The sequence below is a fragment of the Nyctibius grandis genome, chromosome 5 (genome assembly GCF_013368605.1).
Source record: "Nyctibius grandis isolate bNycGra1 chromosome 5, bNycGra1.pri, whole genome shotgun sequence".
NCBI lineage: Eukaryota > Metazoa > Chordata > Aves > Nyctibiiformes > Nyctibiidae > Nyctibius > Nyctibius grandis.
Window position 1 is genome coordinate 40,076,463 of NC_090662.1, and position 16,756 is coordinate 40,093,218.

General features: G+C 41.5%; 1 protein-coding gene across 2 annotated transcripts in view; it reads left to right on the top strand.

Moving 5' to 3' along the window:
- The window catches only part of SRGAP1 (SLIT-ROBO Rho GTPase activating protein 1), a 150,864-nt gene that overhangs the window by 126,000 nt on the left and 8,108 nt on the right, over positions 1-16,756 (top strand). The window contains exons 16-18 of one of the 2 annotated variants that reach the window (XM_068400485.1): positions 9,789-9,894; positions 12,785-13,009; positions 13,700-13,779. In XM_068400485.1, coding sequence (XP_068256586.1) covers positions 9,789-9,894; positions 12,785-13,009; positions 13,700-13,779 — 411 coding nt within the window. Of the gene's footprint in view, positions 1-9,788; positions 9,895-12,784; positions 13,010-13,699; positions 13,780-16,756 lie in introns of those variants that run through there. The other variant, XR_011048176.1, reaches the window with a different exon arrangement.

A 16,756-nucleotide genomic window follows, 5' to 3' on the forward strand; every position in this document is an offset into this window, starting at 1 on the left:
GCATGGGTCTGTGCACTGCTGGTGTTTGTAGCCGGACACAGAGAAGTTGTAGTAATTTAGGAAGTTCTCAGTGGATGAATGAGTTGCTCTGGCATGCACAAAACCTCTTGAGTTCACAGATCCCTGCAGATGTTGAGGAGGGGTCAGGCCAAGCCAACCATCAGTAGGCTTACTGTTCCCTGTGGGTCCATTAGCAGTGGTCAGAGGTGCTAGCTTTGTGGAAGAATTTCCTTTCAACCCTTCCTTTGTAACTTGCCTGCTTCAGCCCAATGGGGAAGTCCTTTGGGATATTAATTAAGGCAGGCTCTCTCCAAACTGTGTTATTTTGGCAAAAGGGTCTCAGCCCAGCAGTCAGGACTGCAGATCAGTGTGTGCACAGTGTCCTGGGCTGGCCATCAGATGGGCTTTTCTGCTCCCTTCCAGGGGAACCCAACGTGTGTGGTTTTCTTCCCAGATAGGGAGGATTACAGTAATTCAGGCTGGAGGTTACAAATACGTGGATCGCTGTGACCATGTGCAATATTTGTGTTTCATTTTTTTGTCGGGTTTTCTGCAGCTGTTGCTATTTACAGACTCTGTGGTACTGACGAGTCCTCAAGGACCTCAAAACAGCAGTTTAACAGTGTGATCCATGATGCTGAGGGGTACATTGTCTCTTTAGGAAGCATATTCTTGGTTCTGCCTGAGTTCAGCTTTAGCTAACTGCGGTGCCACAGCCCAGAAAATGTCTGTGAGTCATACAAATTGAAATCTGAAAAGGGATCGTTTTGACTGAGTGATTTTCTGCATAACAGGGATGATGGAACTTTACCTAATAATCCTGCACTGATTTCCATAACTTCTGGATGAATTAAATCATGTCTGCTGGAAAAATTTATTGATTTAATGGCTTCAATTGACAGAAAACCTACCACATTCTTGAATAAGGTGTTCAAATGATTAATCACTTTCATCATTAAACGTTTGTACCAGATTTCCTTTTCAAAATCTCTGCTGTCAGATTCTGCCCATTGGATCTCTTTATGACTTTATTATTTTGACTAAGCATTAAGAAAAATAGAAATGGTGGTTCTTATATGTGGGGATGGTATTACACTCTGCTGTGTTGAAGAGCTTTAAATAGAATTGTAAAATACCAAGAATGAGTGTTCATCTTACAGAGATTATACAAGTGAGTGTTTAGGAGATTAGCTTTGGGCAGAAACTAGAAGTAGTTTCAAAACAGTCTTTTAAATGTGTTCCAAGAAGAGGAACCTGGATGATTTCAAGGAGTTTCTGTTCACCACTGAAGCATCTGAAGACAGAATGGGGTATTTGGAAAGAGGGGTAGAAGTTCAATGGACTGAGTATTTGTACGTGGCACCTGCGCAGGCAGGAGAGATTCACCAGCCTCTCAGAGCACCAATGTCTGAGAGGGATACATTTCAGTTATCCAAAAATGGTCTTTTGTTATTAAGAACTTCAAAGAAAATGGCAATGGATACTAGATCCCTAACGTTAGGCCTTGGTTTCCTTAGAGGATGTCCAGCTATTGCATGTTCAAGGTAGGCAGCAGATTATTTTCTTACAAGAGTTGACAATCTTTTTTCTGAATAATAGTATCATCCAGCAGAGCTGAAATCAGTAACAACCAATAGCCCAGAACAAAGTCACTGCTTTTCCCAGCCACATTTTCAAATGGGACAGTTATTGGGAAAGAGGTGTTGTCATCTGATCCTGGTTTAGACTGCTGTTCTCTGAGGCTGTCGTAAATCTGGATTATTATCTCTACAACAGCTTGTCAAAACGAGGTGTAATGACTGAGTAGTTCTGCTAGGTTTGACTTCTATTGCTGTTACAGAATAAAACAAAGCATTTTCTTCCTGATAATGTGTTGTAAGAGTCCCAGATCTCTTTCTGGAAGGTTTTGAAGGAAACCGAGGGAGAATGATTTTGTTATTTGGTTTAGTTTCCACAAGGTTATCCTTCGGGGCATTCTGGAATGGCATGTCAATGCCTTCCTTCAGCAGAGGGAGGAGAGGTAAGTTTAGAATATGGCAGGGCAAAAGGGGTTTTCTCTTTGAGCACATTGGGATAGGTTTAGTTTGTGTTGTTAGAGTGGGGGTTTTGAATGTGGTGTGAGCAGAGAAAGAAACTCTTGTGCCTTGCATCTAGAGCCAGCGCCAGAACCACAGGCTGGGAACAGTGTGTCTGCATCTTCTGATTATCTGAGAAGCCTGAGGTGGAGTGTTTTTACAGCTGTGTACCTAGTATATGCTCTTTGTTAAGTGGCCCACTACTTCCAGGGAATAAGGTTTTGGGTTTTTTTAAAAAAAACAACAAGCATTTCAGAATATGCTACCTGTCATGGTTTCGTTTAAGTAGCACCTATGTGGTATGTGCTATCAAAACCTGTCTGTCTCAAAGACCCTTTCCATTGCTACTTTTTAACCTTGATGCTTTGTATCTCTTAAAAAAAGGAGGACACTCTAGGCAAGATTTTTCTCCCACTTCAGACTTTGAACCTGTCGTAATTGCATTAGTTTCTTTTTCTGTGCTCATGTAGCCTCACATATTAAGTATGTTGGTCTTCATGTTAATGGGAGCAGGGCCAGACTCCCTTTCCTCTGTGAGAACACGTTACTGTAACTTCTTTAGATCGCAATTGTCATGTAAAGTCCAGAAAGCTTTCACATTTTTAATTAAGAGGGTTTAAATAGTCTTAATTCATATTATATTCACTATCTGATAAACAGTGAGGAAAGAAATAAATATTAAGTTGTTTTCAAATAGTTTTTTTGAGATAAATGTCAGTGTGGTGTTTTTAATCGTTGACAGAAATTGTTATAAAAAGGGGGAGGAAGAAAGCAAATTCATAAAGTTAATGTTCACATAAAACTGTAAAAGGGCAAAATGTCACACATTTTATATGGAAATGTAATGTTGCCAGTGAAAAACCCCTTGAAACTAAAGTACTTAGTTATGGATGTCAAGCATAATTGAGGCTACAGCTGCAAAATGAACCTTTCCTCAGTACAGCCACTGAGGAATTCCTTTGCATTTATGCATATATTTCCAAATGAAATAGAGCATTGAGATTTAATGCTTTCCCTTTTGCAAATTCAGTGGAACAGTGCAAAATGACTGTGACTTTTAGGGCAATTTGTATTAATTAGACTCATGAGAACAATGTTACTCTGTTTGGGCTTATGAACTAGTTTAGGTAAAATTTGGGCCAAATTATGACTTCTCCAGAGCAAGCATGAAAGCTAGGACAGAACGTAAAGAATCCATCTGATTATGGGCCATAATTCTGCATTCTCAGCAAAAGGAGTGGCTACTATTGCTTGCAGCAGCACTTGGCAATCCAGAGGGTAAAATAAGGTAGGGGGGAAGGGAGGAGAGTGGCACTGTACATCTTTTCTGCCCCTTTGTAGGAACAGGTTGGGCCAAACACAAGCAAAATGTTTGTAACAGGAGTTACTTGTAGGCAGAGGGTACTGAAGCTGTGCTGAGGGCTGGCCATAATTCACCTTCGTTGCTGGGGAGCTGCAGTTCCTCTCCTGGTGTGAGTTCTTATAGACATGAATTGCTTTTGCATACATAGCTGTGCAATGCAGCAGCAAACACATCTCAGCTACCCAGACAGCTTCGCTTCTGCTCAGGTCGTTATAATTCTTCTTGTTTTCATCTCCCTTGCCTTAAATTTGATATACTAAGATGCCAGGATGGATGAAAACTTCCACCTTTTTTCTTCTGATTTTCATCATTTCAATCCCTTGCTGCCAGCAGTGTCCATTTACCTAAAGGCATAAATGTTATGGAAGGAAATTATTTTATTGCTTTTCCAGACTATTGCTCATTACCTAAAAAGTAAAAAACTATATTCTGAATTTTCAACTCTTCCTGAAAAAGTTTCAACAAAATGACAACTGTTTCCTTCCGTGTGTCAGTGGAGACCATTGTGTTTGTCCTCCAGTGATGCATTCTTAAATAGATCTGAAAGAGCTTTAAGTGGCGTTGCTGAGTTAATATATAACGTATCTTTGAGTTGTATTGGACCTGTCTACCAAAGTGGAGAGGCACAAACTGTTAACTTCAGCACTAATACATATTCACGTAGATTACTTGTCAGCTGCAAATTGACCATAAAAATTACATCTGCAAGTGTAACTCAATCCCATTTGACGTTCAGTGGGCGTGTAAAATACGCATTAGGCATTCACTCTGTTACTGGTAGGTGCCACTCCAAGTGGAAGTAGCAAGTGAGCCCCCCACAGAGATACCACATTGGATTTTATCCTTCAAAACAGTGGTCCTAAAGGAGAGAGCGAGCTTACGTTACCATTGTTTGCTTTCTTCTTCCTCCTTTGTGCTACCCTTGCCTGTGAAATATGCTTAGCTTGCACAGCACTGGCTGTTAATGTAGCACAATTCATTCATTGCTGACACCAGGTTTCTCCTTCTACATGTTCTGATCAATAATATCTTCCCTTTGCAAAATGTTTGCATTTCTTTTGTTACTTCTGAGACTGGACCATGGAGGCTGCCTGTTAACAGAGGGTGGTGGAACAGACACAATCCAGAACTCATGTTTCTGAGCTCTGACTGCTCCCAGGCTGAATCTTTTCCCCGCTGGATATCCATGTCTCACCACCAGTGCAGGAGACACTATGTGTAGAACCATGACCAGGAAAAGTACAGTGCTTTTGTAGCATTTTTAACTAAACCAGAGTGATAAAGGCATGTAGTTGTCCAGTTGGCCCAAAATATTTTGGAACGACCAGCAATTGCTCTCTTGCAAAAGTCATCTGTTCTTCATCACCAAAGCACTGCATTTATATATTTGAATATTTATTGCCTTTTACATGCTCCACTACTTCAGGATTATTGCTTAATTAAACCCCAATTTACATTTTCTTAGTGTTATTTAGGATGAAAGTATCCCTGTCTTCATTTATAATTTAGTTTTGGGTTTTTTTGTATTTGGGGGCTTGTGTTAGTAATTATGCTTTCTCCCCTCTCAGGTTTCCTTTACTCTTCTGAGGCAGATTGTTCACTTTTGATCTGTTTCACTTTAGAGTTTGCCTTTGCAAAAACCTCATGGTGAGTCGCCAGGTGATTAAAACGTGTTATTTCTCATGGAAGAGAAAAGTGGGTGTTCATTGATTCTGTATGTCTCTGCTGTAAGCAAAGGTGGCACTGCCTCTCCGGAACAGGTTCCAGTGTTATTGGAGGCTGAAGATCACACCTTTTAAGGCTTGAGTAGCTAGGATTTATGCCTATCTCATGCTATTGAGAACTGGTCCTTAGCCTGTGGCTGACCAAGAGGCAGCTAGCTGATAAGTAATCCTTTCATTTATGCAATGCTATTAGTCTCAGCTGGATTCATTCATCCAGTTCAAGGACAAGGAGTGCTTGCAGAGGAAGTCCATGGGAGATCAATAAATAAATCTTCTCCAAGAGCAATGAAAGATTGCACCTCAACAGATTTTCTTGTGAAGGTTGTGATCTGCCTCTTTGGAGGATTTTATGAGCAGGTTGGACAGACATCTCTCAGAGGTGATTAAGGTGAAGTCAAGGGGTGAGTTTGTAGGCTTAAATGGTCTCTGAGGAGTCCTCCGAGCTCTCTGATTTTCATTTTTTGTAGTAGCCAGCAGAGGCTCCTTAGTGCCCAAACACCTCTGATGCTTAGGTGCCTAGATAATTTTATGGATACACAGAAAACCAAGCTCCTTATATTATTAGGATGCTTTGCTCCATTATTGCCTGATAAAAATACATTAATAGTTCTGGACACAGGTGCCCGTCTCTTCCACAGAGTGCCATAGTCACGAAGCCCCAGAAGCTGGCCTCTTCGTCTTCTCTTATTTCACCCCACATGTCTCCTGTGCTCTGGGCTGCACTGTAGCTCCACTTTGACAGGAGCACAGTGTTCCCATGCCAAACACCTTCTCATCTGGCTGGCAGGAAACTCTCCTGCTTGTGGGTTTGACCGCCGTGGCTAAGATGGGTCTGGAAGGCAGGTGTGTCTGACCAGAGCTCCAAAAGTTTCGCTCTGCTCTGAGAACTGGGAATTAGAAAATAATCACCATTTCTATTTGTGCTGTTTACCTGACAGTAGTCTTGATTTGTGGTTGATATCCATGTGTCCTTCACACAGATCTCCCTTCCCTCCCTCGCTCCACAGTCAGAAAAAACATGTTAGTTCTCAGTGTGCTTGACCTTGCCAGAGGCTTGTCCTGTTGCCTGTGTTTGGGAATGTGAGTCTCATCGTATCATTAGTGTAATGAACCAGTTTTCAAATCCCCTGATTTCTGTTTCTGCTTGGCAGCTAATTGCATTATTAGGACAAGTCATGTAATATCAGCACTTCAGTTTCCTTAGCTGAGAAATGGGTAATACCTCTTCAGGCGCTGAGGTAGGGCTAATTACAGTTCTTGAAAATCAGAGTAATGAAAAGAGGGCCTCCGACAGAATTGCTGTGAGAGAGGAGACACAACCAGCTTTCTGCAGTGTTGGGATTGCCAGTGGTTTCTCGCAGCAACCAGCTTGTAGCCTGGATGGCTGTCCTGCCCCAAGGCTCTCTTCAGCAACTCTGGTAGAGGCAAGGCAATGCTTTCTCTTCCCTCTGCATGGAAAGCAGCAGAGCTGCAAATTCTCTCTGCCTCGATGCAGAAAGATCGCTCTATATTCATTCCTTCTTTCCTGCGTACCCAAACACTTACTGCATACACACAAGCAACTATGAAATTTGGCTCCTCATTTAAAAGCAGCATGTAAATACATAACATTATTACCTATCATCTCCTTTAAACCAAACCTTTCGAAATAATGTGGAAAGCACACAAATTTACTGCTTGGCAGTAGTGTGGATTTTCAATAAAGGGGCTTTTATGGAAACTGGGACTGGGTTACCAGGAAGGTATTGGAAATACACACCCGTCATTCCAGCATGTATAGCTTGTACCTGCTTCAGTATAGAGGTGACCTGCTAGTACTTAGTACTGATCATGCTCCTAGTAGGGCAGCTGGGATAACTCAACACATGGCCATGCAGCCAAGCTCTCTGTACCTATTCTGCCATGTCTGTGCTGCCTACTGGGACCAGTTCCTGGCTCATGCATCCTGTGAACCATGTCTAGGAACTGCTTGGAAGAGTTATAGTTGGCATAGACCACAAGCACGCTGGAGAGTGTGATAACTGCTGCATGGTAGCTGCCTGCCAGTGTTCAAGACTGTGCCCCATCCTGGTTTAGCTCACTAGTTTAGACAGAGCTATTGCACCCGGGTAGGCAGCACACTGCTGGAAGGAGCTGCTGGACCTGCCTGGGAGCCCAGCCAGTGCATTTCTTGGGTCTGATTTGAGTTCGATGATGACTGAACCTGATCCAGGGCCAGTCTCCAGAACTGGCTGGAAGAGGCAGGTCTGCGGCACAAGCATTAGCCAGGAAGGGCTTTAAGGACCAGGCAGGTCCTGGTGCTGCATCGCAACTTCCCTCCAGCTTCCTACATCCAGCATACAGGGCGGAAAGGCTGAAGAGGAGCTGTGCCACAGCACCGCACGGCAGTGCCGCTGAGGCAGGAGCATTGAAAGACATAACCAAAGCAGCTTTGGACCTTCTTCCCTCAGCCCCACTCCATAGAAAATCCACCTGTGCACATGCACACGGTCTCAAAACCACCCAGACCTACAACTCTGTGTACAGAGACTCAGAGACAGGCTTGCCAGGGAGAAGGTCGGCTGAGCTGGAGACTCACAAGGCACTGCTAGCTATAACAGCAGCTGCTTTTGTTGGAAGATAGGGAACTGAAGATACGGTCAGGCTCCTCCACTTAGTTTTGGAGAGTTGCTTAGTTTAGGCAGGTGGAGAAAGGCCTTGCACTAAAACTGGCAGCTGTGGGCTATGCAGAGCAGCAGTGTGGCACTACAGTGCAGAAGTGAGGGTACATAGCATTGACATCGCCTGGGTGTGATATGCACTGGAAAGGGAGAGGAGAGTTGTGGTTGCCCTGCAGATCGTCACTGTGTGAGCAGATCTCAGGCTTAGCACGTCCCTGCCATGGACCAGTAACAGTTACTGTCTTAACCAGTAACCAGGAATACTTCTTCTTGATTCATGCGTCCAGGTTTAACAGAAACATAAAAATAAATTTCAAATTCCATACTACACTAGAGAAAGTGTCATGGCTTGAACTGATTTTCAGCTAGAGTTTGAGTTCAGCGTGACTCATTAGATTATTAATTATACGACTTGTCAGCAGTCCTTTTCCCCACCAGCTCTGCAGCAGTCAGTGGCATCTCACCAGGGACACCGTTCCAGCCTTCAGCCGCTCTGCTAGGGAACAGGATTTTACCTCCCACAGGAGTTTCACTTTGCTGCTCCTGCAGTAAATACCACAATCCAAATGGGCTTCCTTCATGCAAGCGGTGGTGGGCTGTTCTCCTTCTGCCGAAACTCCCCAGGAGCCAAGCTTCACCCCATCCCAAAATCTTCTGTTCCCCAGCACACTAGTAGCTCTGAGACAGTGGGATCTCCTGTAAATGCAGGTGTGGGAACAGGTTTTCCCCCTTAGTTTACTATGCTGGCATTTCCTAATGAAGTACAGTACTTCTGTGTGGTAAACAGAAGTCTCACTGCTGACATGCTCTGCTTATGCTTAGTTCTTGGTGCCAAAATACTAATTACTAGGCACCAGTTGTTCTTCTAAGAAATGTAAGTCAACACACATTTTGCATCTACAAATAAATGTTGATTGGTACAAAGAGCCATACCAAAGAGCACAAATAAACACCAGGAACCCTGCTTACAGTTAGCATGGTTTTATGTAAGTAATTACCTTAAATGTGTGCTGTTAAATATCACATTTTGTGGTACAAATGGCTTTTCAGCTATTGGAATCAGCTTCTGTTTCTCATTTCCAAATTTCTGAATATCCATTTCAGTGCCACTGGACAGTATTTCTCATGTAGTTGGCTAAGATTTCCCCTAGATGTTGTTAACTGCAGCATTCTTTCTTGGCTGACATAAAAAGCATTACTGAAATTTTAGGTTGTTTCTAACAGTGTCATTTACACAGAAAACACATTGAGTAAAAAACTGAGATATTACTTATTTTGAAAAACAATTTATCCTTTTACCCCATCACAGCCCCACTTGGAGCCACATAATCTTTCTGACCAACATAGAAGATAATGCATCCTTGTTATAAGATATTAAGAACTGATGCTTTTATTAAGCTGACCTTGTTTTGCCCGCTTCAGAAGAATTTTGGTGGACTGCTATAAAATCATTTGGGAAAATACATGTGATCTTTGCATTTGTTGCTTGCACGCTGTAAAACATCAGTCCTTTCTCCTACTTTCCCATTAAGAGAGTTATAGCTGGACATTTGATTAAGAAAACTTGCTAGAGAAGCTCGGTGATTGGAATATTATATCTGATATGAACATTCAAATAAAGAGACTGAATCTGTATTTGAAACTGATGGCAAACATCTCTCCTTGGTTCCTTGGATTTATGTACTGATATTGTGGTTTTGTGAGCTGTCTAGCTGAGCAAGCGGCACAGGGTTTGACTTAGGCAGGTCTGTGACTTCTTATGTTTAAAGATGTTACTTTTAAACTGTGTGGTTTTAGTGAGAGGGAGAAGGGCTTTTAGATCTTATTTTTCTAATAGTCCAAAATGAGAGGATATTGGCTAGGGACATGTGATGGTAAAGAGTCGAAGTAAATTGAGTAAACTGACTGAATGCTGTTTTAGACCATCATATGAAAGGGAACTTAAAATACTTTCTTCTGTTTGCAGGAATAGACAATCTCTATGAGAGGGCTCTTCACATCCGCAAACTCCTCCTTACTTTGCCCAGGTCCGTCCTTATAGTGGTGAGATACCTCTTCGCCTTCCTCAACCAGTAAGTGTTTTGTCATTCGCCCAGGTGCTGTATCTTTACCTACCTTCCCCTGCTGGTGTTGAAGTTCTTTGGGTTTACTCATACTCTATGTAGAACTTACTTACATTTAAGCTCCATTTAACACAAAAGATGATCTTCTAATTGGCCATGAAAATAGAAGGAAAATGCCACTTTTCATTCAAATTAAATTTCCATTTGTCCAAAACTGAGCAAGGTCGTAATAAGACAGATTAAAGTGCTGTCTGAAATGGGGAGTGCAGGCTACAACATTAAAGCTGATAACAAAATAAGCTGATAAGAAAAATAACAAATACAAACTGTAACTACATTTAAAATAATTTATGTAATTTAAAAGTAGAATTTTTTTCTGTGTCTCAGGCTGATCTTAATCTCCTGATGGGAAAAAATAAACAGTATATTCAAGCAGCACAGGCACTACAAGCTACCTATTTAATGGTAGGCACTGCCAGGGTGATACTTTGTGTTACTGCTTCTATTTTCTGGTAATAGGGCTACCAGTATAGAGAACATACATCCCCTGTGTATGCTTTGGTATGAAGCAGCTTGGTTCTCACATAGCAAAACACAGGCAGCTGCTGCAAGGAGGCTTGTGTGAGAAAGGGAAAGTGGTATTTGTGTCTTCATCATCCCAGAAAAACTTTTTCATTCTCAAAGAGAAAATAAAAGACAGGTTGGGCAATTGCACTGTGTTTTGCCCTCCAGTTCTTCACAGCCCTCTCTGGTTTTGCTGATCCCAGTATTTTCGCTGCAAATTTTGCTTCTTGTGCACTTTGCCCTGATTCTAGTTTTTCTCTTTCTGCTGCCATATTGTCTGTTTCCTATCTGTTTTCATATTGTCTTTTTCCTCTTTTTTTTTTCTAAATTTGCCCTCTGCTGATTCATTCCGTCTTTGTGAGCTTCCCCATTTCATCCATCCTGTCTGTTCCTATAGAAACAGGGTCTTTGCAGCCAGGTTATGTGTGTGTGCCTGTATTCACAGATGTTCCCATTTCCTTTCTTCTAGTAATTTCTGAACCACTTCCAAGCAATATTTAAAAGGGGGACAGAGATCTATACTTTTATGAAAATAACCATTCATTGAAAACATTAATTCATCCCTCTATAGTGACACTGTGTAAATATCTCTTAGGCTTATATCACAGCTTCTTCTCTGTGTAGACATACAGACTGGCCAGTTATACGAGCTTGTACTTGCTACATGGTCATGTTAGCTACATCTGTGCTCTCCACAGGAATGCAATTCAGAAAGCAGCTTAAATCTCATATGCCTCGAAATTGTTCCTGGTGCATCCACAGGAAGAACATTCCCATAGTTTGACTTTCTGCAAATCCAGTTCTGCTTTTTGCATACGCACTTAGGCCTGCTTGGCCACATGGACTCATCAGACCTCATGTCTTGACCTCATCTGGTCTAGCATCCTGCTCAAAGCTTCTAAAGTTAGATCAAGTTGTTCAAGGCTTTGTCTTGACTTCATGAGCACCAAATGGAATGGGAATAGTCAATTCCCTTGACCTGCTGGCTTTGCTCTTCCTAATACAGGCACATATGTAACTAGCCTTCATCACTGGAAGACAGACTGCTGAATCACATCCAACTTCTTGTCCCAGAAGTGCTTTTCCCGGTGCCACAGTGTGGCATCATCTGTAAGCTGGCTGAGTGTGCACTCCGTCCTGTTGTCTAGGCCATTCATGAAGATATTGAGCAGTATCAGCCCCAGTATTGAGCCCTGAAGAGCATCACATGTTACCAGCAACAAGCAGAACTTCACATGTTTCATGATGATAATCTTTTTTACACATTCTTGGATACATAAAGGCTGAGCCACCTTATAAATCAGTAGAACAAGATGTCTCCGATTAACACACAGGATATGATAACAAGTCATGGCATAGGAAAGAGGAGAGCATGATTAATTTTACAAGCTAGTTATGAAGGGAGTCGTTTAGAAGGTTTGCCGCTTCAGATTGTATTGTTTGTACACGTACGCTCTATAAAATTCCCTTTCTAAAGGGACTATAATGCTGTATTTAAACACAACCAGACATACTAATTCATATGCTGCTTCAGAGTGCAGAACAACACTGAGATAAAGGGTGTCCCAGTGCTTCGGGTTCTGTTTGACTGGCCCTGCACAGAACCACTCACAAGCCAGCATTTCCCCTAGAAATGACAGTGCTTTTAAACAAGGGAACAAAGAGCAACTTTTCATTCAAAATCAAAATTGAAAACTAGTAATGTTGAATTTTTTGGAGGAAAGCAGACCTTGCAAAAGTTAGTCAATAAGAACAATCAAAGCCTTTTGTTTGGTTGCCTCCAAAATTAAACCCCTGTGGGCGTTTGTGGGCAGAAGGCAGGGTGCTCAAGGATTTTAGGTTGTATGGTAAAAGCAGAAACCAGAAGTCACAAGAGCCTTTGCAAGTTCCAGGAACTTAGCTACCTGCAGAAAACAGTTCAGTCTGCCTAAGTTATGTAGCCAGTTGATGGGAGAGGTGCATCAGGGACTGATGAGAAATGATAAGCATGATCCACTTTGGATCCACTCCACTTGGGCCTCCAAGAATGAGCACTGATGAGAGAGAAGCAGCAGCAGTTGATGCATTTTACATTAGCCCGTTAAGTCAGTTTACACTAAACACTATAGTGTAGAAACACATACATCTACATATATATATGTGCTATAAACTCACTTTATAACGTGCATAGCGTATTGAAGAAATCCGCTTTTTTTGTTTGTTGCGTTGCGTGGAATTGTGTCAAGGAGAACAGGATATCTCTGAGTTATGATGGAAAATAAAGTTTCTCCAGTTTTCAGAGTAAGGTCAGTCGCAGTGGAAAAGTCAATTTTTCTTGATTTTTCTGTTATAACAGCCTTTCACAGTATAGTGATGAAAACATGATGGATCCGTACAACCTGGCTATTTGTTTTGGGCCAACCCTAATGCCTGTTCCAGACATACAAGACCAGGTATCTTGTCAGGCACACGTGAATGAGATAATCAAAACTATCATCATCCATCATGAGGCTATTTTTCCAGATGCTAAAGAACTTGATGGCCCAGTGTATGAAAAATGCATGGCTGGAGATGACTACTGGTAAGTCAGAATATTACCCTTCTATCTATCTGTCTCCTTAACAAAATCATTAGACTGCTTGTCTGCATAACTCCTGTGATACAGAATGTCTTTTGCACACAATAGAAGTATGAAGATAAAGAAGAAGAGCATTTAGGTTCACATAGGAAAGTGTCAGCTGTAAAAAACATGAAGCAAAGGCAATTACGATGAGGCTCTCTACAATATTTTGTGGAGGAAGTTGCCCTTGTGTTCAGCCAGACACAGCCGGAATTCTGGGTGTACTATGCAGAGCACACAGACAGAAACTGGCTTTCTGACTGTGAACCATCTTAACAAATTTCAGCTTCTGATGCCTTCCCTCTGCTCCTTTCCTCTCGTAGCAACACACACACCCTTTTCATAAACGAAAGGGTTCAAAGGTTCTCGGAACTTCTTAATAACTGAAGATGTTGTTTGAAGGAGAGGTGTGTAGACTTCTTCAGTAATTGTGTATTCATAGCATGTCATGAGAATTGTGTTGCCCATATCTTTGTAACATTAGAAGAATAACTTCAAATAATATCATGGGAGTGGCATATTTTTGATATGTGTGGAAGACATGTTACCCTCAGTGGACTGGGGAAGAAAGGGACTGGGGTTTAACGCCCACTGAAGCATCTTTTTCATGCTGTGGTTTCTCTTTCTTCTCGACCTTTTGTTTCCCTTCAGTGACAGCCCATACAGCGAACATGGTACATTAGAGGAAGTGGACCAGGATGCTAGTACAGAGCCCCATACCAGTGAGGACGGTATGTCTGTTCCATTATGTGCCTTTGATAGGAATAAGTTTTACAGGTGTTTCATGCGGGAGACCTTCTTCCTTTCCTAATAATGTCTTATTTGAAAGAAGAGGATTTCAGTCCTGGTGGTCTGTAGCAAAGCTGGCTTCTTTAATCTCTGTTTGTGTGCTTTTTCACTCTGATTCATCTGTGTTTGACCAGCTGTTTCCTTGTTCTCTCCTGATCTGTCCAGTCACAGGAAGAGCGAGAGAGCAACTATTTTAGTCAGCACATATTATTTTCTGATATAATGTTACATTTTTAGTGACTCTTTATCTTTTGTCTGCAAAAGCTAAGCTCATCAAAAGTGTGTCTTTAAATATTTCAGCTAAGCAATATTTGCCATTCAGTGGGCTTTATTTTGATATGAATTTAAAAGCTGATCCATCTAAAGGATTTATAACTACTGAAAAACATGTGTGTACCCCCCACAGTGAAACTTCTGAAGAATAGTAATTTGCTATAAATATTAATCACATATACTCTGACAGTTCTGGGTATGATAGATATCCATGAAAAAATTGATGCATCTCTATTATATCAATTCTTTTTAGCCAGGCTTCCTAAAGGTGTATTTTACTGTGACGTATTTCAGTTGGACCATCCTTCAGATGTCCCTCCTAGTAACTTCTGCCCAGTTTCAAGCAACTGTAACAGATGGAAAGAGGTGTCAAAATTGTTAAATAACTACCATTTTCCTGACAATTAGTAGCCAGTTAGAGGTGAAGGATTAAGAATAACAGTTTCTGTAGAGAAGAGCTGCAGTGTGAGCTCACTCCTTATCTGGGCTGCCAACAACCCAGACACAGCAACCAGCACACGTGCACTTAGCACCAGCAGAAAAAAAAAGCTGCCCCTTGTCCATCTCAGAGGATGTTTGGAAGGAGGAAGAGGAAGAGACAGAGAGGGGGAAAGGAGAGGAAAAGAGCTACAGCAGAGAAGGAAATTTTTTTTAAAAAAGGGATGTCCTAAAGGATACTGCTTAGGAGCTGGGACAATTGCCATAGGGAAGGGGAACAGGAAGGTGTCTCTATAGGAAACCTGGCTACACTGGTCCCATTGCACACAGAACAATGTAAACAATAGTTCCACTCTAGCTATATCTAACTGCTTTGTCACGTAGCCAGGCTGTCAGTGACAGATTGCCTGTCTCTTCCCCTTCGCTGCGGTGAGGAGGGGCAGACAGAGTCTATCAGTGCAGCTGTTTGGAGGGGAGGGACAGTTGGGTGGGCCAGCATCACAGAAAGGGGAAGAAACTGAGGATAGGAGAGAAGTCAATGTTAATCTTCTGCCAGGGGTGTATACCCATGCCTGCACCTGCAGTAGGGAATACTGACAGTTTTGCAAGACAGCCTTTACGTGAGTTCCTCTTGATGAGCTCTGTAAAGCTAAACCCATCGTCTTCATACAACACAGCTCCGCTAAATGGTGGGAACAAGCTCATAATTGCACTTTATTTTTCCAAGACAGAATAGCTGTACTTTATAAGAGCTCCTTCTTCCATTGGAGGTATGAAGCAAGAGTGGAAGCTGAAGAAGTCTGTCTGTCTCATTTAGAGCACAAGTGAAGTAGTGAAATGCAGGTGACACGCCAGTTCAATATATTGGGGCCAACTTTGGAATCCCATAACCAAACTAGAGATAAAGGCCCAAGCGGACATGGAAAAGAAGTGCAGCTTTTCAGCAGCAATTAAAAGCAGTTACTTCAAAACCATGTCTAGGAAAGATTAAAACATCAGCAGGATCCAGAGGAGCAGGACCATGGCATCTCATAGTGCATCATCTGTGCCTTGATAATCATGGGCTCTACCCCATCACTGTGTTGTTATAATAACAGTTTTACATTCATTTTGTGGTGGTGCCTGTGTTACAACTGTGTCATTGGTGGAGAAAAACCCTGAAGAGAATAGATGTCAACAGGACAGAGTCCCTTTAAAAGATTTAACTGCTCAAGACATGGCTTTTTGTTCACCAGATTGGCCAGCAATTTAATTCTTGTTGCCCCATCGCACCTTCTGAATTAATTCAGTGCCAAAAGGAAGCAGATGTTTGTGATTACAGTGAAATAACTGTTAGCACAAAATATTTGTAATCTAGGGAAATACTGCTGCAAAGATAAAGATTAGCAAAGCTGGATCCCGTACAAAATGGTGTTGGCCTTCAGTTCTCAGCTTGTAAGCTCTAACCCATTTTTTTCCATGGATATGGCTTTCCGTTATAATAGCACATTTTTCTAATGTATGTTACAGGCTTTAAACTAAATGCATTCACCATCTCTTTGCACATACATTCATGTGTTTGTCCTTTGGACAATTCCTGTTGTAAAATGTTCTTGGTACCAAATATGAGAGTAGGTGAGAATTTTTCAGTTTGCATGGTGAACTTCATGAGAATCACTCATTGACCTGTGGTGGACAAAAAAAAAATTCCACTACAGAGTCTGGAGTGTTTTGGGGGTTTAATGTGATTGATTCATTGATTATAAGCTGGATTCATCACTTCCAGCTGTATGTGGAGAGAGAGGCGCAGCATTGCTGCTGTATTGATCACACACGTGGTACTTAACATATTTCCCTCTGTTAGGAGATGGAAGAAGCTGATTCTATAAATGTAATTTTTTGAAATGTTGAAAATTTGATTAGTTTTATGCTAAAATGTTGTATACATACACAAGACGAAGCAACTAACCCCATAGGAATTAAGGGGTTATTGAAACATAATCCAGAGGCTATGATCAAAAGCAAAAGGATTTATTTTTCTCCTTTAGTTATTGTTGTTATAAGAATTAATTGCTGTATAAAGTTAAACTAAAATTCAATCTTTCTGTGCCTACTAGAATAAACCCATCTGTAAGGGCTGGCTCAGTAGCACTAGGAATGCTTAATTACTATTTAGAAAACAACAAGACTTTTTAAAAAATAAAAAATAAATCATGTCTGCAGAGATAA